At 49.1% G+C, this 26,281-nt stretch overlaps 2 protein-coding genes across 5 annotated transcripts in view; one reads left to right on the forward strand and one right to left on the reverse strand.

Moving 5' to 3' along the window:
* WDTC1 (WD and tetratricopeptide repeats 1) overlaps positions 1-14,897 on the reverse strand; it is a 29,765-nt gene extending 14,868 nt beyond the window's left edge. Inside the window, exons 1-6 of the mRNA XM_014610516.3 lie at positions 14,729-14,897; positions 7,627-7,774; positions 3,750-3,833; positions 1,941-1,987; positions 936-1,047; positions 169-356 (exon numbers count right to left, since the gene is read on the reverse strand). Coding sequence (XP_014466002.1) covers positions 169-356; positions 936-1,047; positions 1,941-1,987; positions 3,750-3,833; positions 7,627-7,734 — 539 coding nt within the window. The 5' untranslated portion in view covers positions 7,735-7,774; positions 14,729-14,897. The remainder of the gene's footprint in view (positions 1-168; positions 357-935; positions 1,048-1,940; positions 1,988-3,749; positions 3,834-7,626; positions 7,775-14,728) is intronic.
* A 315-nt stretch (positions 14,898-15,212) lies between these two features.
* Positions 15,213-26,281, forward strand: part of SLC9A1 (solute carrier family 9 member A1) — a 55,021-nt gene continuing 43,952 nt past the window's right edge. The window contains exons 1-2 of one of the 4 annotated variants that reach the window (XM_059729500.1): positions 15,213-15,610; positions 25,409-25,917. In XM_059729500.1, the coding sequence (XP_059585483.1) occupies positions 25,548-25,917 (370 nt within the window). In that variant the 5' untranslated portion in view covers positions 15,213-15,610; positions 25,409-25,547. Of the gene's footprint in view, positions 15,611-25,151; positions 25,918-26,281 lie in introns of those variants that run through there. The other 3 variants (XM_014610517.3, XM_014610518.3, XM_059729499.1) reach the window with 3 other exon arrangements.

Consider the following 26,281-nt stretch of genomic DNA (forward strand, 5'->3'; position numbering starts at 1 on the left):
GAATCAGTAATTGATGGGTGATCCAGTGTTTTCCTTCATCATTTAACTGAACTGCCAAGCCAGCAGGAGGGGGCAAGGATGTAGGAGAGCTAAAGGTATCAGTGACTGTTCAAACAGGTCTTTTCCACCACCAAGAGATGTACCCTGAGATGACCAAAAGCTATTTACCTGATCAACCCATCCTCTGCTGCACTCCAGAACGTATTGGGCCACATGGGAGCCGTGGCAATGCGCTTCACCCTGTTGGTGTGGTCACCAAACATGTGGATGGTTTCCTTGACAGTCAAGTCATGGACGTGCACTTTGGAGTCTGCAGCTCCCGTAATGAGGATCCGATCACCTGAATGCGGCAAAAACTGTGGAAAGCAGATTGGTCATTCAGACCAGGAAGCGCTTTGGACTCTTCACACACTGCCCTCCCTCTGGCAGAGAAGGAGGGACACACAATCACAAGACAAAGCATCCTTCACAGCGACCCAGTCTCAGCTGGCAACTGCTGCAGCTCCCTTTACAACAAGCTGCTGCAGCCAGAGTTACCTCCTGAAACAATGCTGAGATCACAATACGCAACAGTGCAAGATGACAGGAGCGCCCGTCTGTGCAAGTCAAAAGCTTTTTTGGTGGCAGATTACTCTTATTTGCAAAAAGCAGAGCAACTCTTGCCATGTCAGAAAACCCAAGACTGAAAATCTAGAGAGAGGGTTTTGCATTCCCTAATAAGCCATGTGCACATGCAGTTCCAGCTATTGCTGCTTGCCCTCAGCCTGACAGCAGTGACCAGGCAAATGGAGCTTTTCTTTCTATTAAGGAGGATGTTACTAAATTGAGAGCAAGTCTGTTTTCAAAATTTCAGTCAGTTAAGTCCCATTTCACAGGAAGATGCAGGCCAGTCAGACCAGTGGGCAGATATCCAAGCTACAAAGGCTTTCACTCACCTTGACAGAGAAGATGTTTGCAGTATGTCCTGTGTGCATGGAAAGAAGTTTCTTGTGATGCAGTGGATCCCAGACAATGGTGTGCTGGTCATCAGAGCCAGAGGCCAGCAAGCTGTAAAATCAAGAGGAGAGCACTACATATACTGCTCCACTCCTGGCTGCATTTAACTTCTCATCCACTCCTCCTGCAGGTTAATCTATTCACAACTAGGACTCAGGATGTATTGCAGCAGCTCTCAGACAAATTCAGTGATTTGCAGGTTGCTTTCTAGGTAGGGGAGAGGGGGTACCTCAGGGAGAAGATGCTGCAAGTAGCAGAACACATCTCCATCAGCAGAAGATGCACAGGATAAGAGATCATCAGGTGGTGATCCCTGCAGCTGTCAGGACCACAGACCAAGAACTGCTGCCCTGAAGCCAAATGTCTCCCTCAGGTACATGAAATTCCTGTGAGCTAAGTGGATTTGAGTGGACAGTGAGCAGAATGTGTCCCTGGGCTACCCAGAATGTCTTTCTTCCACTTGGTTATTTTCCATGTGGGGAAACTACACACGGATGATAATGAAAAGAAGGGAGTTATTAGGTGGATGGAGTGAATACTGCATCCATGTAACGTGATCCCCCCAGAGGAGTACTTTGAGTACAGAGAAGGGAAAAAATCTGCCATTCTAGTCCCAAATCAGAAGGATACAGCCAGCAGAGACCCACTGGGTCCTGACACCAGCTTAGTAGCATCCTGGCCCTCCAGGACAGGACCTTACACTTGTCATCAAGCCTAGTTCTCTTCTACACTCACAATCAGGTCATTTCCAGTGACCTCCAGGTCCAACCAACAAGATAAAGAGCCTCTTCTTGAAACCTGGACTCTGCTACAGTTCAAAAGCTTCAGCTCAAGCCCTCATTTATTTTACTGGGAATAGAAAGCGATTGCTTATACGATGCGCAGCCTGCTTTTGAGAAAGCCTGGGTTAGCTGCGTCACACCCAAAGCCCAGCGCATACTTACTCTCCTTTTTCATTCCACTCCAGGCAGTTAACGCACCCACCGTGACCCTGAGCAAAGAAAGGAAGAGAACATTACACAAATTGCAGATTTCTCAAATAGGACTGTTCCAAGACAAGGGCACAGCAAGCTCCCCACACAACTCACTCTCATACAAGCAGCTTTTAATTTCAGCTCCACAGAGACACCCACCCACACCAGACAGGCACTTCCAGGAAAGAAAGGTACACTGTAACAGCTGGAGGGGGGAAGAGGAAGGACATTTAGTGCTGAACAAAATGACAGCTCAGCCTCGGAGGTAAAATCCTGCTGTGCACAAGGAAAGGTGACCGTTTCCAAAGTTCTTGGACAAGCTGAGATCACATGCACAGATCCTCAGGGCAGTAGAGGAAAATGCACTTTTAACACCTGTGAGAAGCATCTTGCTGTTGGGTGATCATCACTTAACTTTTTGTCCTATTCAACAAAGCCTATTAACAGGAAAGGCTGGAGAGTGCCGTCAGTAATCTGGGGTGGGGATTGGGCTGAGGGGAGAACGGAGAAAATTAAGATTCCACCAATGTGGAAACTCACTCCTTGAGATCTTTAACAAGTTTTAGGAGCTTTAGATTGCAATGGGACAATTCATTCATCTGCTTCTAGAAACACTGCTACAGTTCTAAAAGTCATGCAGTTTGACTATCTGATTTCTTGTCAACTAGGAGATAAGAGATTTCCCTATAGATTGTCAGCCACAGCAAAGATTAGCTGACAAGCCCTGGTCAAGACAATGTGCTATAGGTGCATTAGCAGAAAAACCTGCACGTGGAAAAGCTAGCAGAAACTTACAGCACTATGCTCAGTGCACCTTGAACAAACTGGTGTGTCTCTACACACACATAGAAACATAGGAGGGTGTGAAGGGACCTCAGGAGGTCACATCCAGTCCAACCCCTGCTCCAAGTAGGACCAGCCCTGACTACATCATCCCAGCCAAGGCTTTGTCTAGCCAGGTCTTAAACACCTCCAAGAATGGAGGCTTCACAACCTCTCTAGGTAACCTGTTCCAGTGCTTTCCTACCCTCCTCATGAGAAAGTTTTTCCCCAATATCTAACCTCAACTTCCCTTGCTGTAACTTGAGCCTATTGCTGCTTGTCCTGTCATCTGCCCCCACTGAGAACAGTCCAGCTCTATCCTCTTTGCAGCCCCCCTGCAGGGAGTTGAAGGCTGCTATCAAATCCCCCCTCAGTCCTTTCTTCTCTAAACTAAATAAGCCCAGGTCCCTCAGTTTCTCCTCACAAGTCATGTGCCCCAGCCCCTGAAACATTTTTGTTGCCCTGCACTGGACTCTCTCCAATGTGTCCACATCCTTTCTGCAGTGGGGGGCCCAAAACTGGACACAGGACTCCAGATGTGCTAAACAAAGGGGAAGAATAACTTCCCTCTATCTGCTGGCAATGCTCCTACTAAGGTGGCCCAGTATGCCATTAGCCTTTTTCACAACCAGGTCACACTGCTGGCTCATATTCAGCTTATTGTCCACTGTAACCCCCAGGTCCTTTTCTACAGAGCTACTGCTTAGCCAGTTGGTCCCTGGCCTGTACCGGTGCATGGGATTATTACATCTTAAGTGCGGGACTTTGCACTTGTCCTTATTGAACCTCATGAGATTTCTTTTGGTGCAATCCTCCAATTTGTCACGGTCTCTCTGGATCCTAGGCCTACCCTCCAGGACAATTCCTACTCCCAAAAAGTTTGTTCCGAATGTTCTGTGCATAGATTCAAGTAGACCCAAAAGGCAGGTTTGTTTCTTTTTGGCATTTCCCACTTACCTGTAACTCTCCTTCTAGGCCCAAACGTCGGATGAAGGGGTCGGTGACATGGTAATGTCGCTCAAAGCCCAATGCACCTTTTTCCTATATGTGGAAAAAACAAACCCACATATTGCACTTAGTTCAGCAAACACAGAACCCTTCTTACCCTTAACACAAATGTCAATTGTAAAATACACTCTCACACCTTCCCAGTGCCTCAAACTGTTCCCAGTACCGGCTGGATGCCTTTTCTCTGCTAAGCCCACATCTCTCTCAAACTAAAGAAGGCCTCATATTGTATTCCTTAGTTCAGGAGTAAAAAGGGGCAAGGGGGTGGGGGGAAATCAATCATAATTTTGTCAAAAACTAAACAACACAATCCCAACTGCCAGGTTCAAGTCTGGCAACCAACACAAGAAAGAAAAGAAAAAAGTCAGGGGCATGCACATCATGCTGCTAGCCAAAAAAAAAGTGTTTGCAGAAGGAAGCCCCATCTTGGGTAAGTACAGGCTAAAAGGTAGAAGCCTCAAGTCACAGCTGGAAGTTCACTCCAAATACTAGATTAAAAGCTGCTGGATGGAAAACCTACTATGGCCAGAGGTTGTGCGAGTCTAACAAAGCAACGAAGGGCAACTACATTACGACAAAAATCAGCTCTTGCGTTTTCACTATTCCTAGGCCAGTCTCAGTATTTCTTTGGAGCACAGCAACTAGGGAGGAGATTGTCGTGCCAGTGAACTGGACCACCTCCTTGGGAACCAAGGCATGTTTTTTATAGATAGGAATGAAGCAGAAGCATACAGCTGCAGTGCCACAAGCCTGGGGTGCACCACAGGAGAGAGAACAGCAGCCAGAGAGCTGTGGCGGTATCCGTGAAGGTGAAGAAAAGTAAGATAGTTGTTTTTCCCTCAAGGGATTCCCAGATACATGAGTAGATGGCCAGGATGGAGGAGGAAGGCTCATGGCAGAAGCAAAGAAAGGTTGGAACATCTAGTAGTTAGACTACAAACCTAGAAGCTAGGACCCATGTCTGCTCACCATCATGTGTTTAGCCAGTGGAAAGCCATGATTTCTACACTCCCATTTCCCCCTGTGTACAACAATGAGATGGCACCTACTCCCAGAACCCAGAGGTCTTTGTTGAGATAACTGCAACAGATCATTTGAAATGCCACCCAGTAGAAGGATGTGGACAGAGGAGCAGGATACACCAAATCATGGTACCATTGACAGCTATTTTTCCAGCTGCTAGAGCCAAATTTGAAGCAATTAAAATCATTTTCCTTACTAGTTGCAACATTTTACACATGTTCATCAACAGCATAGATAAACCCCCCTTCCTATACCGCACAAGGTCCTGTAGTACAGATGCCTCTCTTATTATTGTAGGGTAAGACTACTGGCACCCCCATTCTGCATAGGGGCAGATGCAGATCAAAAGCACTTGCTTAAGGTCACATATGAAGCCTGATGTAGAGCAAAGAACTGAAGCCAGCTCAGAGTCCCAGGCTCATGCCCTAACCACTAACCACTGAATAAGGGAGGCACAGAAAGGTTAAGCTACAGGCTTTTAGCCTCATGAGTTATTGGGAATAAAATGCTGTACTGGGAATAAATGCCAGATCCCATTTCCCTGCTCTAGCCACTAGCTTACACTCCACTCCTACAAATGCTATGAGCAAAGTTGTAAAAAATTTAAGGCCTCAAGCACTAGGAAATAACTGCATGTTGTATCAGCTGTTGTTATTCCTTTCAAGTTAATGGACATTTCATTAGTGCAGCTATCAGGACAACAGGAAGTTTCCCCCTTAGATTAAAAAAGAAAAAGAAAAAAACATGCGAAGCTGGCTCTGCTGTGACTAGCTGATCTCTTGGGAACACACATAGGTTTATGGAGGGTAAAAGATGACAGAACCACCATTGACAGGACCTGTTAACAACCCTTTACAGTAACCCAAATGACAGGAGTTTTGAAGCAGCAAGACTCTCTCCAACACTGAATTAAAAACTGGCAATCTTGTGGGTTTTAAAACTTCACAATTCAGTTTTTGCCCTACTGGAATACATGCCCTTTCTACCACACTTTGCCCAGCTCTTAAGGAAATGCAAAGATGTCACAGAATCAAAGAAAATTAGGGTTGGAAGGGATCTCAGGAGGTCTAACTCCCTGGTCAAAGCAGGACCATCCCCAACTAGATCATCCCAGCCAAAGCTGTCCAGCCAGGTCTTAAAAGCCTCTAAGGATGGAGACCCCACCACCTCTCTGGGTGACCTGTTCTAGTGCTTTACTACCCTCCACATGATAATTTTCCCTGATATCTAACCTCAACTTCCCTTGCTGCAACTTGAGCCCATTGTTCCTTGTTCTGTCATCTGCCCCCACTGAGAACAGTCTAGCTCCATCCTCTTTGCAACCCCCTGCAGGGAGCTGAAGGCTGCTATTCAATCCCCACCTCGGTCTTCTCTTCTCTAAACTAAATAAGCCCAGTTTCCTCAGTCTCTCCTCACAAGTCATGTGCTTCAGCCCTCAAAACATTTCCACTGCCCTCCACTGGACTCTCTCCAACTTGTCCACATCCTTTCTGTCCTGGGGGGGCCCAAAACTGGACACAGGACTCCAGATGTGGCATCACCAGTGCTGAATAGAGGGGAATAATCATTCCCTTGATCTGCTGATATTTACTCTCTGTCCTGCACTTAGACTGTAGGACTTCTTATACAGCTTGTCATTACAGTATCCAAGTGCCTGGCAGAAAAACTAGCATCACGATCATCAGGCATGTGCAGTTCTCTCCAAGGATAAATGATGTATTTTATAATATACATTATGCTCCTTTCTTCTGCTAATAGAGGGATGGAGAAGCACACCCTGCACTTGGAGCAGAAAACAGATCTGTGGTAGCTTGCTCCACATACTTGAATCCATCCCGGAGAAAGCATCCACATCCAGCACAAATAGGATTTACTCTTGCAATACAATCCCGCTGTGGTGGTAGACCAGAAACGTTCTGGGAAGAGCTCATCCCAGAGCTTCAGACAATCTCTCAAGTCTCCTGAGCCCATAGCATCCAATATGATACTTTACTATGGAGTCTGGAGAGCGCAGCACACACCCAGACATACTTCAAGGGGGTTGTGATATAGCACTGACAACCAAGTACTGGTACATTGCCCATGAAAGGGAGACAGCAGCGACGAGGAACTCAACAAACCAGAGTATGTTGCAGCCCCCATTCTGGTGACTGCAAGAGAGGCACAATATTGGCTTTATTATAATCTTCTGTGTTCCACCCCACTGGGCTCCATGCAGTCACAAGTTAAAGAGCAGAGGTTTAAACAGCATACTGAATCTCCCAGATCAATGGCAATGGGTGACTTCGAATATAAATACTACGAGCAGGTTTGGATACTTAAGTCTCCTCTGTCCAACAAAACCATTGAGGAAATCTGAGATAGCAAAATGGAACTGTCCCCATGGAGGCTTCTGCCATCACACCCTGATTAACTTCTCCTTTTGCAAGAGTCACTGAAAGGATTTAATTAATCATAAGGCAAAGAACTTGGTACGTTTCATCCAAACGTGGCAGCTCCATCAGCACAGTGCCCTTAACGCCTAGTCTGGAGGTAGTTCAGTAGCTGTCCTGAAGACACACAGCCCCTAATTAGTCTACACCCCAACCTCCTGCTGTTTTCAGGGAAATTTCCCAGCCATTTTTAACCCAATGTAGTCTAAGAGCTAACAAAACCACAGCACAAGGGCACATGGCAGATATCTGTTTTGTGAAGACTAAGCTGCACTAGGTTGGTTGCCTGTAGAACCTGTAGCGTGAACATTGAACTTGCTCCCCACACCTGAACCCACCCACCACAATCAAGTCTTCCGGCTAACACATACCTTGATTTGCCGGTGGATGAGGTCTCTGGTAATGTTTGCTTTCGCCATCTTCTCACAATGGGGCAGGCGGAAGGAAGTTATGGGAAGAGCTGCTGTGCATCCAAGCATTCCAACAGAGCAGAGATCCTCAGTGAAGACATTTAATTACCTAGAGGGGAAGGAAAAAACCCAAACAATGTACCAAGTCAGTTATACCCAGGACTTAACTACTAACTAATGGCAAGACTAAGTTCCCCCTGCAAAAGGAATGGCTGAGCCTCACGCAAGACTCCTTCCAGAAACTCAGGAGCGAGACACATGACCGAGAAGGGCGTTAAGAGAAGATCAGTGCCAGGAGGACATCTCCAGATGAGGACCAAGCACAACAGGAATAGACCTGTAGCAATGGATCTACACAGAGCGTCTCTATTTCCATGGGTACCTGTGGGGAGCAGAAACCTCACGTAACAGACTTTCTACCATATTTATAAATCTTGGGAGCTGACGGGGCGCTGGAGGGAAGGGACAGAACAATAAAGATATTCAGCCAATTTCACAGGTCTACTTTCTGTCCTCCCGTGCAGGGCAGATCTCAGTTAAAGGACATCTTTTTTTTAAAAGAGTTGGGGGGAGGGAGGGGGAGTGAGAGGAGACAGACTAGAAGAGTGCAAGTGTTCCTTAGATGTGATAAAAGCCACTTTAGTGATCAGACAGCACTGCCATCCTGCCAGCTGAGCTGAGCAATGGGAAATGGTGACTTTTTGAATGCAAAGAGCAATTAAAATTTTCCCAGTTGTTAAGCTAAGTCAACCCCCTGAAAATTAACCACGTTCATTTAAAAACCAGAAGTTGCCTAATAGCTTTGAAGTTTTCAAGTTCTCCCTCTCCGCATTCGAGTTGTGAAATTTTCTTGCGTCTCAAGACCGTTTCCAGCAGGAGGTCCGGCTGATGAAGAATAAGCAAGACGGCAGTTCCCAAGGAGGTTAACCCCATGCATGCACTGAGGATCGTTCCTGCCACCGTTTCAAATAACTAAACCCCGTTTTGAAAAATCCTGTTTTTAAAACCACCCTGTGCTACGCAAGGCACTAGAACCAGTTGCTGAAGCTACTTTTTCCAAGAGATCACGAGTGGAGCCGGTCAGGAGTTTTCCAAAAAAACAGCTTTTCATTGGGAAGTGCTGATCCGTGGAAACCAGCACGCTGCACAAACGTATCAGCCCCACCTCACTGTTGGGTTTCGGTAGAAGGTTTGACCAAGCGGTCAAAGCTTTTTCCAAGTGTGCATGGCTCCGGAAAAGATGCATCATGCAGGCCCTCCCAAGACCCAAGGGTTCCCAGGTTGCAGCTGCGGAGCTCAGAGAGCATGGCGGTATCGAACAATCAAACTCTAAATAGTCTTCCAGCTTCACGGCAAGTCTACAAAAAACGAGAATGCCGGCTTATGCCTTGGAGCCGGGACTCAATTAAATAACACATCTTAATTATCTCAAACCAACTTTTTTGGATGTTCCTTCCTGCAGGAACTTTAGAAACAACATCAACTTTTTTTTAAAAGGGAATAAACTGATCAAAATTTCCCACAGAATGGGAACTCTGACTTGTTTAATCACGAGGACTAGCCCAACTTGCTCTTGCCATACCACTCCAAATAATAAGAGCAACATTCAAGATCCTATGTAAACCTACAGAAGTCAGGGATTGCTAAGCAGTGATGGAAAGTAAGCTAATATTTTCAGTCATGAACAAAAACCCACAGTCTATGTCTCTGGCCTGTACATCATCGAGGAGAGAGAAACAAGGTGGTAAAGTAGCACAGCATTTCACCTCCAGAGACCTAGAAACAACTCGTAGCACGGATTATGAGGGACAATGGGTTATTATCTTCAACTCCCTCTTTGTACACCTCACAAGAACAAAGTTTGCTAAGCTCTGGATATCCAAAGCAAGGGCCTGAATAGCAGAAGATGAGATCAGGATCATAGGAAAGCAGTGCGAGACAGGAGCTTGCCCAGAACATCTGTCCTGCACCCAGGTACAGCTGGTACCATTGTGCTCCCTTTTTCACATGGGCTAAACCCACTCAGATTTAAGGATAAAGGCCCAAATTCATCCTTGTTCAAACTCCAAAGACCACAACAGTAGGCTAAACGCACCTCTTGTACACAGCTTGTATTCATCAAGTTGGAAGAAGTGCACAAACCCTACCCTGTGACACTAGCAGAATGCAATCAGCTTCGGCGGTGTCTACACCGAGGTCAGTACATAAGTCAGGAGTCTCTCTCTCTTCCTAAGTTATGTCACCAGTCAATCCTACAGAACAAAATTACCCCTCTGGGCACATACACTTATTGAACCAGTTAGCCACACACACAATTTATACCTGTAAAGTGTTACCAGAGAGCTGCCGTGCGCCCAAAAAATGATTATCCGTTCTTAAAATGAACTTAACATTACCCCGTCATGCTGAACCATAGGCTCCCCATTCCTGGGCTCAATGTCAAAAGGCAGTGTTGCAAAGACATACAACTCAACATGATTTCATGCCAAGCCTTGGACCAGATTATTAAGCTATAAGGTTTTTGAGAGCTAGCCTCAACTTACCCAGGCAATGGATCATTCGCATTGATTTATGCTTCTAGGGAAACACATTCTTTAATGGTTAGAGCCCAGCGGCAACCAGCAATAAGGCTGGCTCCTTCCACTCCAGATGTTTGCACGAAAGCAGCTACCACCCTAATGAGAAAGTCTGTTCCTGCTTCCCTTCCTATGCCCAACGCGGATCAGGCTGACTCAGCAACTCGGAGGCAAACACAGAACTGCTGGGGCTGCAGAAGTGCAGAGGGCCAGGCTGTCACTTGTGCCCAAGGCCAGCTGTAGGTAAATATGCCAGTGTGTAAAATCAGCTACTTCATCAGAGAAAACATTCAAAAACATTGCTTCTAGTTAGTCACTTTTCTGAAGTGCCTGAATGAAGATAACAACCAGTATCCTGAAATAGGGGACTAGGCTTTTCTGATTTTTTAAAAAGATTACCAGGTCGGAGGTGAGCTGTACCCGTGAGCTCTGCCCCGGGGTCTCTCCAAAACAAAATGCTTCTTCTACTTCACTTCACATTGCTAAGCTATAGCATGGCTCTTTGCATCACACAGCGAGGATTATGAGACAAGCAAGGTCTTGTGTCCCAACTGTAAAGGGATAAGTCTCTCCTCTGGCTAGAGGTTTCATTACTTTCACTTCATTATACGTGAAACTCCATGGTTCTCTATCCTTGGTAGATGGAAACCTGGGACAGCAACCCCACTTACCCCGCTCCGTGATTAAAATGACTCAAAATAACTCCTTCTAGACAGACATCTTCCGTTCCTTAGACACAAAAGGTTAATACCCCAGAAGATCTGTATTTCTGGGTCTTATCCAAACCTTTGTCACTACTTCTCTCAAAGCTTAGGCAAGACTAGTTGCTTCAGATAAATCCTGTTGAAACACTGCCTCTGACAGGCTGCCCTTCTACATCTTCTCTTCACCCGCATCCCAAATGTACGCCGACCACTCGCCCTCCTCTTTCCTCTCCGGGACGAGACTTCTCAGTTTAGTAGCATTTTGGTTTTAGGAGCCCTAGCCGTAGAACAATACACGTGCAGTCACACAAGTAGACACCTCCCAATTGATAATGGACCCATTGTTCTTCTAAAGATCCCACTGAAGAAAATGCTTTTGTCTCTAGTCATCCTTTTAATTTCATTCTATATACTACCAAATAATATTATTGGGGGGGGGAGGTTATGAATATTATAAATATATCTCAGATTGCCCTTGCATCATGCACAGGCCAATATACAGCCAAGCTGCCATCTGGCTACAAGACGCTCCAAATCCTGCCATTTGTTCAAAGTAGCCCGAGAAAGGCATTTACGTGCTCTCAAAAGAAAGCTCTATTGACAAACCCTTCCTTTCTTTCCTTCTCCGCCACAATTTTGGACATCTTGAACTAAAGGAAGGCATGTTTGCTGATGGAACAGAGACAAGTCAGTTCTCCAGTATTTTTGTGAGCGTTCAGGATTTTGGCTAGCTTTTAGGATTAGTAATGCATTTTGGAGCTTCTCAGCTCATTTGGCAGTTCAGACACAGCGCAAGTTTGCAGGGACCAGAAGGTTCTGTCATCAGTTATTAGTTCTTAAAACCAGATAAGAATCGCTCCTCTCCACGTGGGACAGCTCCTCGCAGAGGTACTGCCGCAGCTGCACAAGCCAATGCTGGAGTCCGCTGTAACATCCCCCTGCTTTGTACTTCAGTAAGACTACTTACATTAGTCAAATGAACTGGGGTATTTCTATTTAAGCAGGGAAAAACAAAGATGAGATGTCCCGAGACAAAGCAATCAAGTAGAAAAGCATGAGGGGAAAGAATTTAGCTTCACCCAGGAAGAATTTGGCGTGGATCCTGACTTCCGATTGCTGGTCTGGTTGAACTTTGGAAATCTCTCTGCATGACCACTTTTTCAGACTTCTTTCAAACTGTCCTTTGATTTCTTGAGCCTACATTTGTCAGCACCGCTGGTGCTCAGAATGTAGCCCGCAAGTTCTTCCATCCTTTCGCTTTAATAGGACACATTTGAATCGAAACATAAATGAGGGGTCTGTGGTCTAACTGCCCAAATGGCCCATGGGTTTGAGATGAGGGCTGAAAATCAAGACAAATTCTAATCTGAGGTTTCCCGCTATCTGTTGTCACAGGCAATCAACCTCTGCCTTCTTTCTGCCATACCCAACATGGGTGTACCTCCCTAAAACCCCACTTGGGTTAGGATTCACAGGGTTTTGCCAACAAACAGCAATTCACAACATTGCTGGAAAGACTGTGCCGACTGGGCCATCTTAATTTTAAAGTGTAGTAGCACTAAGTCTCAATTAATTTAGAAATAGACTCCAAAATAAAGTTTACCAGGCTTAAAAGCTTTACAAGTCTCCTAGAAAACAACACAAGGGCTCCTAAGTATCTCTGACCAAATGGCTACCGATTGCCTTGAAATTATTCACTGTCAAACACCAGGTTCCCAGAAAGGGCCCCGACTTCCATTACCACCTAGGGAACATGACAGTCAATATGTTGTTTCTCTTGCAGCCAGTCTCTCAGCTCATGACTTCTATTCATATTCAGATATTGTGCCCTTATCAATCCAGAGCTTCTCCAGTCTTTAGCCTTGCAAGTTTTTAAGCCATTCCCAGCTGGAACCTGTTTGAAGGCTAGCTGGTTTATTTTTTCTCATTTGATATGCCCCTCTGTGCCCTATAATCACGTCTACAATAAAAGCTGTTTATCAGTGTACCCCAAGACAGCCTACAGGCACAACGCCAAGCCGTGACCCAAGGTCTGCATGGTCAGGTTGGGTGAATTCAGATGGGACAGAGGCGTCCCAGGAAAACCCCAAGGTGCTCAAAAAAAAGTATTCATCCCTCCTGCACTTTGCATGGCATCTGACTCTCAGATCAGAAAGCAAGTACCAGTAGCATTCTCCCTTATTTTGTTAACTCAGGTTTCAGTTTCCGTGCTGCTCCGGGAGAGAAAAGATCCTCCAGCTTCCCTAGGAAGATCCGTTATCTGATTTCCGGCGGTCAATACATCTGTAACTCCCCGCGCTGCAATCTCTTGGGATGAGAGGATTAAGTCACAATGGTACAAAGCAATCGAGGGTAAACTTTTACTACCGCTGCCAGTGCTCTAAGGGCCCCATACACGACTTCCTCTGGCTGCACGCAGGACTCAACTTCTGCTCTGCTAAGAACAAAAAACAGACTCACTCGCACTTGAGCACATTCCCTATACAAGCCACAGAGTTATCCTCGTGCTCAACTCTATTCATTCGAAGCAAGTTTTCCCTTTGTCACTGCCTCGCAATACTCCACAAAGTCTGAACATACTGCAGATTGGGAGATGGGGCATCCCCATCTCCCATCCTTTAGCACCTTTTTTCCTCATGGAAGAATCCAACAAACAGGATGCGCAGGACTAAGCTACCCGTGCTTAGCTGCTGGTTTACACTGCAGAGGGGGGTAGCGGACAGGCAAAGTCTAGGGAGATCGCCAACACTTTTGCAATGCATGGCCTCTTTATTTTTTCCAGTCAAGGTTAATAATCTGCAGAATTCAACAGGCTTTGGCCCTCCCTGGCTAACACCCAATACTGAAAGACAAGATGGCAACAAATTCCTGAAAAGTCAATCACTCCCAAAGCTCTGCACAACGGTGACAAGATGATCCCGTTGCCTGCGGAGCAGCCTGACCGTAGGGCTTAATCAACCCCAACTGCTCCCAGCACCGGAGAATCAGGCCGCTAGTCATAACATAACGGGTTCAGATCGGAGCTCGGGACGCATCAAAGTCCCCCGAGGTTTTCATACGAATAGCCGGTTCAGTCCGATCCACTGACTACCTTCCCTTGCTGTCCCAAGACGAGCGGCCTCCGCCTCTACGCTCCTACGGGATGCTCACACACAAGTTCCTAGCACGGCTGGCACTTTTGCTCTCTGAAGTTCAACTCTGGCGTCAAAAAAAAAAAAAAGCTCTGCCCCCGTCGCACGAACCCACGCAGCGCGGCGGTCCCCCGGCCAGCCAACCCCGCCGGCACTTTTTTAAAGCTGAACTCAAGGTCGCCAAAACCCGCACGCTCCCGAAACATCGTTCACCCCCAGGGCGGGGGGGAACAAATCCCCATCGCCGCCTCCCCGGACAGGCGCCCGGCCTGCCCGCTCCCAGCCGGGACACGGCTCGGCTCGTGGCACGGGAGAGCGTGACAGGAGCGGGGAGCACGCTGGCTGTTAAAAGAAAATTAAAAAATAAAGAGAAAAAGAGAGCAATGGGGACATAAACTGGTTTTTTTTTTTGGGGGGGGGGGGGGGGGGGGGGGGAACCTGGCAGGAAAAGGATGCTGCTGGGGGTGGGGGGGAGCTGACAGCCCCCAGCCCCCCACACAAGGGGGACGAGGCAGGAGCAGGGTGCCAAGTGCCCCCCGCTTGCATGGGCACCCCCCTGCATGGGCACCCCTCCCCCCCTGCATGGGCACCCCTCCCCCCTTGCCCCGGGGCCTGCTGCGGGGTCAGCCAGGCGGGGGGAGGGGGCAGGTACCTGTCAGGCCTGCTCCCTGCAGCCCGGGGCCGCCTCGAGGCTCCATGCAGGCCGCGGGGGTGGCAGGGCTCGCGGCCGTCGCCCCCCGCCCCGCTCGGCGGGCCCAGCCTGGCCGCGGCCCGCTGCCTGCGCGCCCCCTCCTCTGTTTATCTCCTCCAGCTGTCCGGGGCTCAGCAATCCCCCCGCCGCACTGCGCCTGCGCCACGCCAACTGCGCCACGCCGCCCGCCCCGCGCCGGCGCTCGCGCCACGCCAGCGGCGCAGGCCGGCTTCGAGAATAGCCCTCCCTCCTCCCTCGTACGCCTCTCGGAGTGGCAGCGCGGCTGGCCACAGGGGTGCCCCGCTGGGGGGCGGGTGAGGCCAATGGGCGCGCGGGGGCGGGGGCTGGGCGCGCCGCGGGGGCTGCTGGGAGGTGTAGTTTGCTCCAAGGAGGGCCTGGCCCTGGTGCATGTTGGGCTCAGGGCTTCAGCCCTGCCCTTCCTGGGCCTGCACCAGCTGCAGCTGCTGTCCCCCTGGGCTTGCCCCATCTGCCCCTGCCCTCCTGCAGTGAGGTTCATCCACACCTCATAGCCCTGCCTCTGCTCCCTCATTCCTTCCCCCGCTCTTTGCTGCGGGGCCTGTCCGCTTGGGAGCCAGCCTCACAGCTGCCCTTGCTTTTTCCAGGTCCTGCCCCAGCTGCCGTGGCTTCTCTCCCCGCTTTTGTGCTTTCTTTCCATCCCCAGTGCGTCCCAGCCTGCCGTCATGCTAGGGCCTCCGCTTCCCTTCCTTTTCCCCAGTAGCACCCGCTCCTGCGACCCTCGTGCGCCAAGTCCGTGCGTGCCCTGCTGCTGCGCCAGCTCCTCCAGCAGCCCTGTCTTTTATACGCCGTGTATGACCAGGCTGGGTAAGTAATTGGATACGGCTGAGCTGCATCACAAAAAATACCACGTGCCTCTCTCTGGCTGTCTGGGTGGCCTAGAAATCAAACGTGGAACTTTGTCCTGTTTGGGGAAGCTCCAGGGCTGGGGGTTTAAAAAGAAAAATAAAATATATATAAGGAACCCGAGAAGTCCATGTGGTGGCACTGTTTGCAAAAGTCCTCCGTGCACTTCACCCTTCGAGTGCAGCTTCCTGGAGTTTTGGGAGAATGAAATATTGCTCTTTTGTTTTAGGAAGCAACAAGGGTATGTTGTCGGGCTTCTCGGAGAACGCAGTAAACGATGGCTAGGGCTAATGCTTCGTTACCGTCCGCTGGCTGCTGGGGGCAGGCAAAGCGTAGAATCAATAAAAAGTTTAAAAGTCATCAAACATCGAAATTTCCTGTATTGTACAGTTAAAGGCAGCATCCGAATTATGGGGGAGCTCGGGGGGGCTGAGCCTCTCCATAAGAAACAGGAGCCCCTCCGCATGTTTTAAAAATCATAACCTTGGGGGGGGGTCACTTAGGTGGACTTGTTAATCAATGAACAGGTTTTAATTTCATGTGACACCCTCCCCCCCAGGAGTCAAAGTGTAATTCAAACCCTGGTTAAAAGTTATAAAATGTCTTACACGGTTTAATCGTGTTAAGCTGTATTTAACAACCACAACTCCGTGCCCTCGTTGCTAGCCTCAGCAGCACTGCAGGAAAAGATTCCCGCTCTCCTCCTGCTCCTGGAGTAGGAGCTGTATAGCCTGCAACCCGGGTACTGTAGGTAAGCCTCACGACTCTCCCAGTAGCCACCCGACAAAAGAGAAACCATAACCAGCCTTTCTTGGCATGATTTCTGCTCTTGACCTATGCAGGCCAAGATTAGAGTTGGCAGCTTTCTCAGTGAATATTCAGCTGTTAATATATCACTTACCTACCCTCTTGGGAAAGTCCCATAATATTAAGTCACTTAATACAATCAGAATCTATTACTTTCCTTTTGGTGACTTGGATGTCTTGGGGGGGGGTAGTTTCCATTTCTGTAGTACCGCCCCTATTAGGGTCTCACAACACTTGGCAAATTCATTAAGCTTCAGTAGCCCCTTGGATGTAGATCTTGTTCTGTTCCCCAGGTGGGGAAACTGAGGCACAGGGAATACATTTCAGAGATGATGAGCACCTGTAATGCCAGTTGAAGCCATTGACTGCTGTGAGCACTCAGCAACTCTGAACATCGGGCCCTGAGATGTTTAAGAAACTCTCCTGGCCACACAGTAAACTAGTGGGAGAATTTGCAATGCCACCAAGACATTTTTTCCCCAATATATACATAGCCTTTTATACAAGTAACGCATAGTGAGTTTGTTGAATTTTCGGTCTTAAGAAGCGTGTAGGGAGAATGGAATAAAACTACCTTGAGGACTAAAAATTCACCTGACTTGCAAGACTTGAATTAAATGGTTAAAGGCATATAGCATAGGATTAAATCCTGTATTCAATAAATGCACAGTTTCTTTTCTTTCTCTCTTTAAAAAAACAAAAGAATTCAAAGTGGAATGCTTTGAAGAATGCGCTCTTGCTATCCTGAGTTGGGTATGTAAACCCCCAAAGATCAAGAAAATCAAAGTGACGGTTTCATTTGGAACGTTAACTTCGTTATGGGATGCACATACGGTATTTCATAAAGACGTGCTTGGGAGGTGCCAAAACTCAAACTAGAATATGAACCAGATGAGACCGTTTCCTGGGGATTCTGTTGTTGAATTACCAGGGAAGTGGGCCATATGCGATCAAGTGTTTAGTGTGCTGAAAGAGATCTGAACTCCTTCTTTCATCCGCAGCTTCTGCACCATATAGAAATTCTGTAAAGCCAGTTTTATATCTTCACCATACGTTATTTCTCAATGCCGTTTGTAAGTGAGCCTGTGCACCTCTAAAATAGTGTTACTGCTATATACAACTTCAGAAGGTTGTTGGGTTTTTTGGGTTTTTTTACCTATTCAGTCTCTCAGTTCCCAGGGCAAGAGGGGGTGAAGTGATTTCCCTAAGGTTACGTGGCTAGTCAGTGGCAGAACTGGATATCAATAATGTGATTTAATCAGTAGGCCATGGAAATTAGAATGAAATGGAAAATTACCTGGAGCGTTATTTACTTATACATAATCTTTTGATGGGTGCATCACAGGCAAAAATGTCAGAAGCAGCACCATTACAGATTTATTTGCGGGGGGTTCACAAGGAAGAGAATCGTTTGATCAGGATGGGAAGGTTGTACCTTGTCTCAGCTCAGCTTCTGAGTTACCATCAGCTGAGAGAAACAGGGAGGCTGCAAGGGACGCCTTGCTGGACCTGGTCCTGGCCATGGGGGATGACCTGGTGAGGGGACTGCAGGTCCTTGGCCACCTGGGCAATAGCGATCATCACCTGCTGCATTTCATTATCCAACGCAGGGCGTCTAGGGCTCACACCAAGGCTAAACCCCTTGACTTCAGAAGGGCCAACTTCAATGAGCCTAGGAGACTAGTGGGGGAGGCACTAAGGGCCCAGAAGGTAGAGGAGATGGGAGTCCACGAGGGATGGTCGTACCTTAAGGGGGTGATCCTCCAGGCCCAAAGGATAACAGTCCCTGAGAGAAGCAAGGGGGGTAAGAGTGCTCAGAAACCCCCTTGGCTCAGCAAGGGCATTCAGCAATGCCTGAGGACTAAAAGGGGGGCGTACAACCAGTGGAAGGGAGGAGCTATCACCAAGGAGGAGTACTCCTCCTCGACCTGGGAGTGTAGGAGGGCTATTAGGAAGGCCAAGCTAGAGATGGAGCTCAGGCTAGTGTCCAGGATTAAGGACAACAAAACGTCCTTTTTCAAGTACATTGAGAGCAAGGAGAGGGCACCAGGCAATGTAGGGCCCCTGCAAGACACAAACGGTAATCTGGTGGCTATGCCAGACAAGAAAGCAGATATTTTTAACAGTTTCTTTGCCTCTGTTTTCCTGAACAGGGACTGGGACATCCCACCTACCAGAGGGAGGGACAATCTTAGGGATAGCTCTATCAAGCCTTCAGTCAGTGCAGATGTAGTTAGGGATCTTCTGGAAGGGCTAGACATTTTTAAATCTGCAGGTCCGGATGCCCTCCACCCAAGGGTGTTGAGGGAGCTGGCAGGGGTCATTGCGGAGCCCTTGGCCCGGCTGTACAAGCATCTGTGGTAATCTGGATTGGAAACTGGCTAATGTGGTCCCTATTTTTAAGAAGGGGAGGAAGGAGGACCCAAGTAACTATAGGCCTGTAAGCCTCACCTCGGTGCTCGGGAAGCTCTTGGAGAGGATCATCAAGGAGCACATTTGTGGGGGGCCTGTGGGGGAGATTATGCTCCGGGGCAATCAGCATGGCTTCACCAAAGGCAGGTCCTGCCAGACCAACCTGATTGCCTTTTACGACCAAGTAACTAAATCCTTGGATGATGGTGTCACTGTGGATGTAGTCTTTCTAGACTTTAAGAAGGCCTTTGACACTGTCTTTCACCCCATCCTCATCAATAAATTAAGTGACTGCGGCATTGATGCCTGCGCAGTTGAATGGGTAAAAAACTGGCCGATGGGGCGCACCCAGAGAGTGGTGGTGGACGGGTCGTACTCAACCTGGCGAAATGTGAGCAGTGGGGTCCCCTAGGGCTTGGTTCTCGGGCCCGCACTGTTTAACATCTTCATCAGCGACTTGGACGAGGGGGTGGAAAGCACACTGTCCAAGTTTGCTGGTGACACTAAGATGTGGGTCAAGGTGGACACACTTGAGGGGAGAGAGAGGCTGCAACTAAATTGAGACAGACTATAAAAATGGGCAGACGAGAATAGGATGGGGTTCAACGTAGACAAATGCAGGGTGCTGCACCTGGGGAGAAGGAATCCACTGCACACATACAGGCTGGGGAGCTCCCTTCTTGAAAGCACAGAGGTGGAAAGGGATCTCGGAGTCATTATCGACTCCAAGATGAACATGAGCCGCCAATGCCAGACCGCAGCCAGCAAGGCCAGCCAGACCTTGTCATGCATCCAAAGGTGCATCTGAAGCCGGTCCAGAGAGGTGATCCTCCCCATCTATGCGACTTTGGTCAGGCCGCAGTTGGAGTACTGTGTCCAGTTCTGGGCACCGCACTTCAAAAGTGATGTGACCAGCCTGGAGAGGGTTCAGAGGAGGCCACCAGCTTGGTGAGAGGGCAGCAGGACAGGCCCTACGAGGAGAGACTGAGGGACCTGAACCTGTTCAGCCTCAGCAAGAGGAGGCTGAGGGGGGACCTGGTGGCTGCCTACAAGCTCATCAGGGGGGATCAACAGCAAATAGGCAGAGCCCTTTTCTCCCCAGCACCACCTGGGGTGACGAGGAACAATGGTCATAAGCTGATGGAGAACAGGTTTAGGGTAGAGATCAGAAGGCAATATTTTACAGTTAGGGTGGCCAAAATCTGGAACCAACTTCCCAGGGAAGTGGTCCTTGCCCCTACCATGGACAAATTCAAGAGGAGGTTGGACGATCACCTGTCTGGGGCCTTGTGAACCCAGCATTCATTCCTGCCTGTGGCAAGAGGTCAGGCTAGATGATCTGTTCAGGTCCCTCCTGACCCTAGCTACTAGGAAACTATGAAAGGTATGAAAAGGTAAGAAGGTAGGGTATTTGTCATTAGTGAAAAATGCAGTGGGAAGAGAGAAACAAGTCAGATGCAGGATAGACTAACAGAAGTACAAAAAAAGTATATTTATAGCAGGGCTATCTAACAACCAGTACGTGTCCACGGCATGAGGATATCTATGCCCACATTTGCCACTGAGTCACTGTATGATCTGGATCTGATTTCTGCATGACTTTTATGTGAATATGACTGAAAAGGGGCTCTTGGGATTTGGGTTAGGTGAACAGACTGTCTGTACTAACGGTAAGTTCTAGGTCATAGCACAGAAAGCCTGGGTTTATTTTTTGTAGGAGGTGCTGGGGGCAGGGTTGTGTTTTCTCCTTTAGAAAAGGAGAATTTACCTGACTACGCCCATTAACACAAAGGCTGCTTAAAGACCAGAGGCAGGACGACAGACAGAAAATCTTTCCAGAGGGTAGGGAAGACAGTGATGTATTCACAGGGCACAACATTTCGCTTTCCAAAACACAGTAGGTTAAGCTCGAACGCATTATAGCTGATGTGATTTGCTTGATTGGATGCTTTGGAAGAGCAGTCTCCTTGCTCTGTCCTGTTGTACTGCGTGCTTTCTCCTTCTTTACAGATTAAGGAGCTTAAACCTAATTAGACTCCCTGCTGGTATGAAGGTGATGTCTGCTCTGAGGTTCTCTCTGGGTATCTCTGGTAGGTCTTAGAGCTGTGGATCGTTTGACTATCTGCATCATCTGTGAGTTGGAAATAATTTTTAAGCAGCACAGGGATAATTGCTAAGGACCTGAAGGGTGCATTTCTTCACTGGAGTAGTACAATGCTGATAGATTTAAGTCAGGGCAGGGCAGCACCCTACGGACTAACTCGTTCAGAGCAGCGCTAATAGGGTTGACTTGATACTTTATGAACGATAGACCCCTTTGCAGACTTACCTGGATATAACCTGTATTTTCTGACCCCTGATGGAAATGCTGGGGTCTCCTTGGAACATTACTTCACTAAGATGTAGGACTGGAATTTGAGAGCTTAGACTTTAAGGTGCAGTTCTTTTGGAGCAGGGGTGCTTCAATATTTTGGATAGATACCACTGGATATCGCTCAGCTACCGCTAGTCTGGGTCAAGATGATTTGTGAAATGACTGACCAAATAGCGAGCAGTTAATTTGGAGCGCACGTTCTGGTTGGCAAGCATGTGATTGTCAGCTAGGGGAGAATTCACACCCGCTTCTTGACTGATCCAGACAAGTCTGACATGCTGTGGGGGTGGAAGAATGTGACCTACTTATTCCAAAAAACCAATGGCACCAACTTTAGCTTCTGGGCACTGTTTCTGGAAGGGACCCAGCCCAGGTGGATCCTTTTGAACAAGTGTCTGTTTGTCTCCACTTGCCTGTGGCACAACCCTGTTCCTGTTCAAACTGGTGGTGAACTGCTCCTTTAACTGCAATAGCTCAGGATTGGGCCCCATGTGACTAAGCCTCTCCCACCGGGAAACGTAATGCTCAGGATTTCTTGCTCAATTGCCATAACTGATGAATGTCCACAGTGTAACTGAGCAGAAGTGAGACATTTGGCTGTTCCTGTTCTGGCTTGTGATTCATTTCCATTTTCTTTCTGATCATAGGACTGGAAAAGGGCCAATGTGGTCCCCATCTTCAAAAAAGGGAGGAAGGAGGACCCAGGGAACTATAGGCCCATGAGTCTTACCTCGGTCCTGGGGAAGCTTTTCGAAAGAATCATCCTGGCGCATGTCCAGGAAGGGCCGGCAGGGGAGGTGATGCTCAGGGTCAACCAGCATGGGTTCACTGGGGCAGGTCTTGTCAAACCAACCTGGGGGCCTTCTATGACCAGGTCACCAAGTCCTTGGATGCAGGTGTTGCAGTGGATATAGTCTTTCTGGACTTCAGGAGGGCCTTCGACACGGTCTCTCACCCCATTCTCAGTAAGAAACTAGGAGACAGTGGTGTTGATGCCTACACGGTTAGATGGGTCACTAACTGGCTGGAGGGCCGCACCCAGAGGGTGGTGGTGGACGGGTCTTATTCGACCTGGAGGGATGTGGGCAGTGGGGTTCCCCAGGGCTCGGTCCTCGGGCCCGCACTATTCAACATCATCAGTGACTTGGGCGAGGGGGTAGAAAGGACCCTGTTCAAGTTTGCAGATGACACTAAGATGTGGGGGGAAGTGGGTACGCTAGTAGGAAGGAACAGGCTGCAAGCACATCTAGACAGGTTACAGGGGTGGGCGGATGAGAACAGCATGGGTTCAACACTGACAAGTGCAGGGTGCTGCACCTGGGGAGGAAGAACCAGCGGCACACCTGCAGGCTGGGGAACTCCCTTCTCGCCAGTGTCGAGACAGAAAAGGATCTTGGACTCATCATTGATGCCACAATGAACATGGGCCGACAGCATGGGGACGCGGTCAGGAAGGCCAAACCGCACCTTGCCGTGCATCCACAGATGCATCTCAAGCAGGTCCAAGGAGGTGATCCTCCCCCTCTATGCAGCACTGGTCAGGCCACAGCTGGAGTACTACGTCCAGTTCTGGGCGCCGCACTTCAGGAGGGATGTGGCCAATATGGAGAGGGTCCAGAGGAGGCCACCCGCATGGTCAGGGGTCAGCAGGGCAGGCCCTACGAGGAGAGGTGACGGGACCTGAACCTGTTCAGCCTCCACAAGAGAAGGCTGAGAGGGGATCTAGTGGCAGTCTACAAACTAGTCAAGGGGGACCAGCAGGCATTGGGGGAGTCCCTGTTCCCCTGAGCAGTCCCAGGAGTTACAAGAAACAACGGACACAAGGTAGCGGAGGGTAGTTTCAGGCTAGACATCAGGAGGCGCTAGGGCGGCTAGGACCTGGAACCAACTTCCAAAAGCAGTGCTGCTAGCACCTACCCTGGGGGTCTTTAAAAGGAGGCTGGACGAACATCTGGCCGGGGTCATTTGGCCCCGGTACTCTTTCCTGCCATGGCAGGGGGTCGGACTAGATCTCCTCAGGTCCCTTCCGACCCGACCAACTGTGAAACTATAGGTCAAGCTGACAGTTTTTTGGTCCACTTGTCTGCAAGACAGTAAATTCCCCCAGTTTGGGGTGAGGCTATGTCATGCCTGCTACCTGCAGTGCCACTCACCCTGTGGCTCTTCTAACCCTAGTTAGAAGAGCCCAACATTTCACTTCCTCCCAGTGTCTGTCTAAACGGATGAGCAGCATCCCAGTTAAAAACAAAAAGGCATAGACCAGCTAAATCAATGGGTCTGAATTGCTGCAATAGGTATTTATCTAACCAAGGGGTTTGCAGTGTCCTTATAATGTCTCAGTGTCCTGCAGACAAGAATTCACCGCACCTCTGAGAAAGAAAAGTATCATGCTGCCCATTTTACAGACAGAGAAGTGGAGGTACGTGGTTTTGCCATTTAATTGGTGCAAAGCTCCCATTGACTTCAATGAGGCAGGCCTTAAATGTGATGCTCAAGAGATGCTCAGGAAGTGGGTGCAGGGCCAGAAATAAGAATCATGTTGGCTGACCCCCGGTCACATGCTTTACCATAACACTAACCATGTAACTTCAGTAGCATGTGTCTACTTGTATTTTATCTACTACGTACTTGTGAATTGTACTTAATGACCAGATGTGGAGGGCGTGTAGATGGTGGTACTTTGGCACAAAACCCCATTCATTTCAGTAGGCATTAGTGATTTCAGCTGGATTTAGCTGCCTACTAGGATGGAGAAGAGAGCCTGTCTATAACTCTAGGTGTTTAAATACCTCTAAGGATTGGCCCTGAGTCAGTCTCAAGGGGCAGAGGTGTTTGGCAAATTGGTGGTGTCCTTGGTAATAAATCTCCTTTCTGTTTGTACAGGTGAATGACAAGTAAATGAAAACCGCACTGTACATGCTCCTTCTTGGCTTTGCTGGCGTGTTTTCACCCCATCCACAGCCTGTTGGTCAGCTCTGCCACAGGCTCATACTTGCTGCATTTATCTTAAGTACATGACAGAGTTTGCTTGCTTTTGGGCACAAGTTACTTGGGAGGTGACTCAACAAGGTACCACCCTGCGTGCTTTGTGGTGGTGCTCCTCTTTGCATACTTCTCAGGTGCCCATTGCCCGGGGTCCTGCGTAGAAGGCAGGGGAGGTTTGCACCTTATAGACTAACAAGAGAGAGAAAGAGAGAAACAGCACAAGCTTTCATGAGCTGAAGCTGACGTCATCAGCATCTGAGGATATAGATAGATAGATATTTATGTACTTTGGTTAGTCCAGTGGTTCTCAACCATTTCAGATCGAAGGCATCCCTGAATAGACTCAGGCACCCCTCAGAAAATACCAGCTCTTCGTTTCCACTCTCCTTTTACCTACAGAAAACTAATAGAGCAGTTCTTCTGTTGCAAAGCACTCGGAAAGACCCTAGCTGTGGATGCCTATCTGAAATCTCTGGGTTTCTCTCTACAGACCCAACAGTGTGCCTGTTTCTCTCTACAGACCTTTTCAGATCCCTGCAAAGGATCACAAAGCACCCCAGGGTGCCGTGGCACCTGTTTTAGAACCACTGGGTTAGTCTCCAAGGTGCAAATCTACCCTTGCCTCCCACTGCTCTTGATACTAGTGGGGCTTGTCTCCCTGGGGCTGGAGTAGGGGCTGCTCTCCTGCCATGCACCGCTCATCCCCCCACCCTGTGTTCCTGCGTGCTGCCAGGGGGCTGCTCCCCAGAGGCAGCTGCATTTTGGCAGTGGAGCTCTCCCCAGGCACCAGGGCAGAGGTGTGGGAAGACGCTGCAAGCTGTGGCCTGTGTAGTGCTGCTCCCAGCCAGTGGGTGCTGCTGCAGGTGCGGCTGGGCCTCCGCGCCACTCTCCTCGTCCTTGTTTCAGGCTCCCTCCCTCCCTTCTCCAAGGACCCAGCCTCTGCTAGGGGCTGTCTTGCAGCCTCAGCTGTTTGCTCCTCCCTCCCCTGCCTGGGCTGCTGCTGCTGCTTCTGCTTCCTCCCGGGTCAGCGTGTGTTTTGCATTGCATTTGCCTTTGCAGGGTCCCTGCTCGCACTGCCCCTGCCTGGAGCAGCCAGCGGTATTGGGGGCTCTGGAGCGGCCAGCAGCCGTGGGGGACTCTGGAGTGGCAGCCTCTAATCTCTCTCTCCCTCCTCTCTGCAGGGAAGGCTGGAGCTGGGCTGGGCGGTGCTGGCCCCTTCTTGCCCCTCTCCGTGCCCTTGGCAGCACTTGCCCCATGCGGCTCTCTGGGACCGGCTACCGGTGAGGCACCGACCAGGCGCTGCGCACGGACCAAGGGAAGATGCAGGCGACAGGCTGCCTGGGGGTCCCGACCCTCCACAAGCTGCCCAGCGTGTTCATGGTGGCAGCCCTGCTGGGGCTCCTGCCTTTGCTTCACAGCCATGGCTTGCAGCCGAACCCTATGCTGGCCTCGGAGGCACCCCACCACTACCCAGCAGTGGTCCGGGGCAACGAGCCGGGGGACTTCACGTCTGCCCCTCCTGGCATCTCAGAGGAGATTCACCCTCTGAGCAAGCACTCCAGCAACCACACAGGCAATGGGCACAGCAAGCCTGAGAAAGCTTTCCCCGTCCTGGGCATTGACTACACCCGCATCCGGATCCCCTTTGAGATCTCGCTCTGGATACTCTTGGCCTGCCTCATGAAACTGGGTAGGTTGGCGCAGTTCGTCTGGGGTAGGGGCAGCCGGGTGGGATTTATATCAGGGCCTGAGCTCCTGCAGTCTCCTCCCGATTGTCTCTGTGACCTTGGGCATGTTTCTCAGCCTTCCAGTGTTTGTCGGTCTGTAAAATGGGGTGATTTAAAATGCAAAGCTGCTTGCTGTATGGCTGTGTCCTTGTTTGGGAAGCTCTTATAGGTCTTGGGGAGAAGGATGCTCTAGAAGTGCCAGCTATCACCGTCTTGTTGATGCTGGTTCTGTAGGGATCAGATATTGAGATCTGTCCCTTTCCATAACCAGGAGGGGAGTAGTTAAGGCACTAGCTTGAGCTTGGAGGAGCCAGGTCAGTTCCTTAT

The sequence above is a fragment of the Alligator mississippiensis genome, chromosome 6 (assembly GCF_030867095.1).
Source record: "Alligator mississippiensis isolate rAllMis1 chromosome 6, rAllMis1, whole genome shotgun sequence".
Taxonomy (NCBI): domain Eukaryota; kingdom Metazoa; phylum Chordata; order Crocodylia; family Alligatoridae; genus Alligator; species Alligator mississippiensis.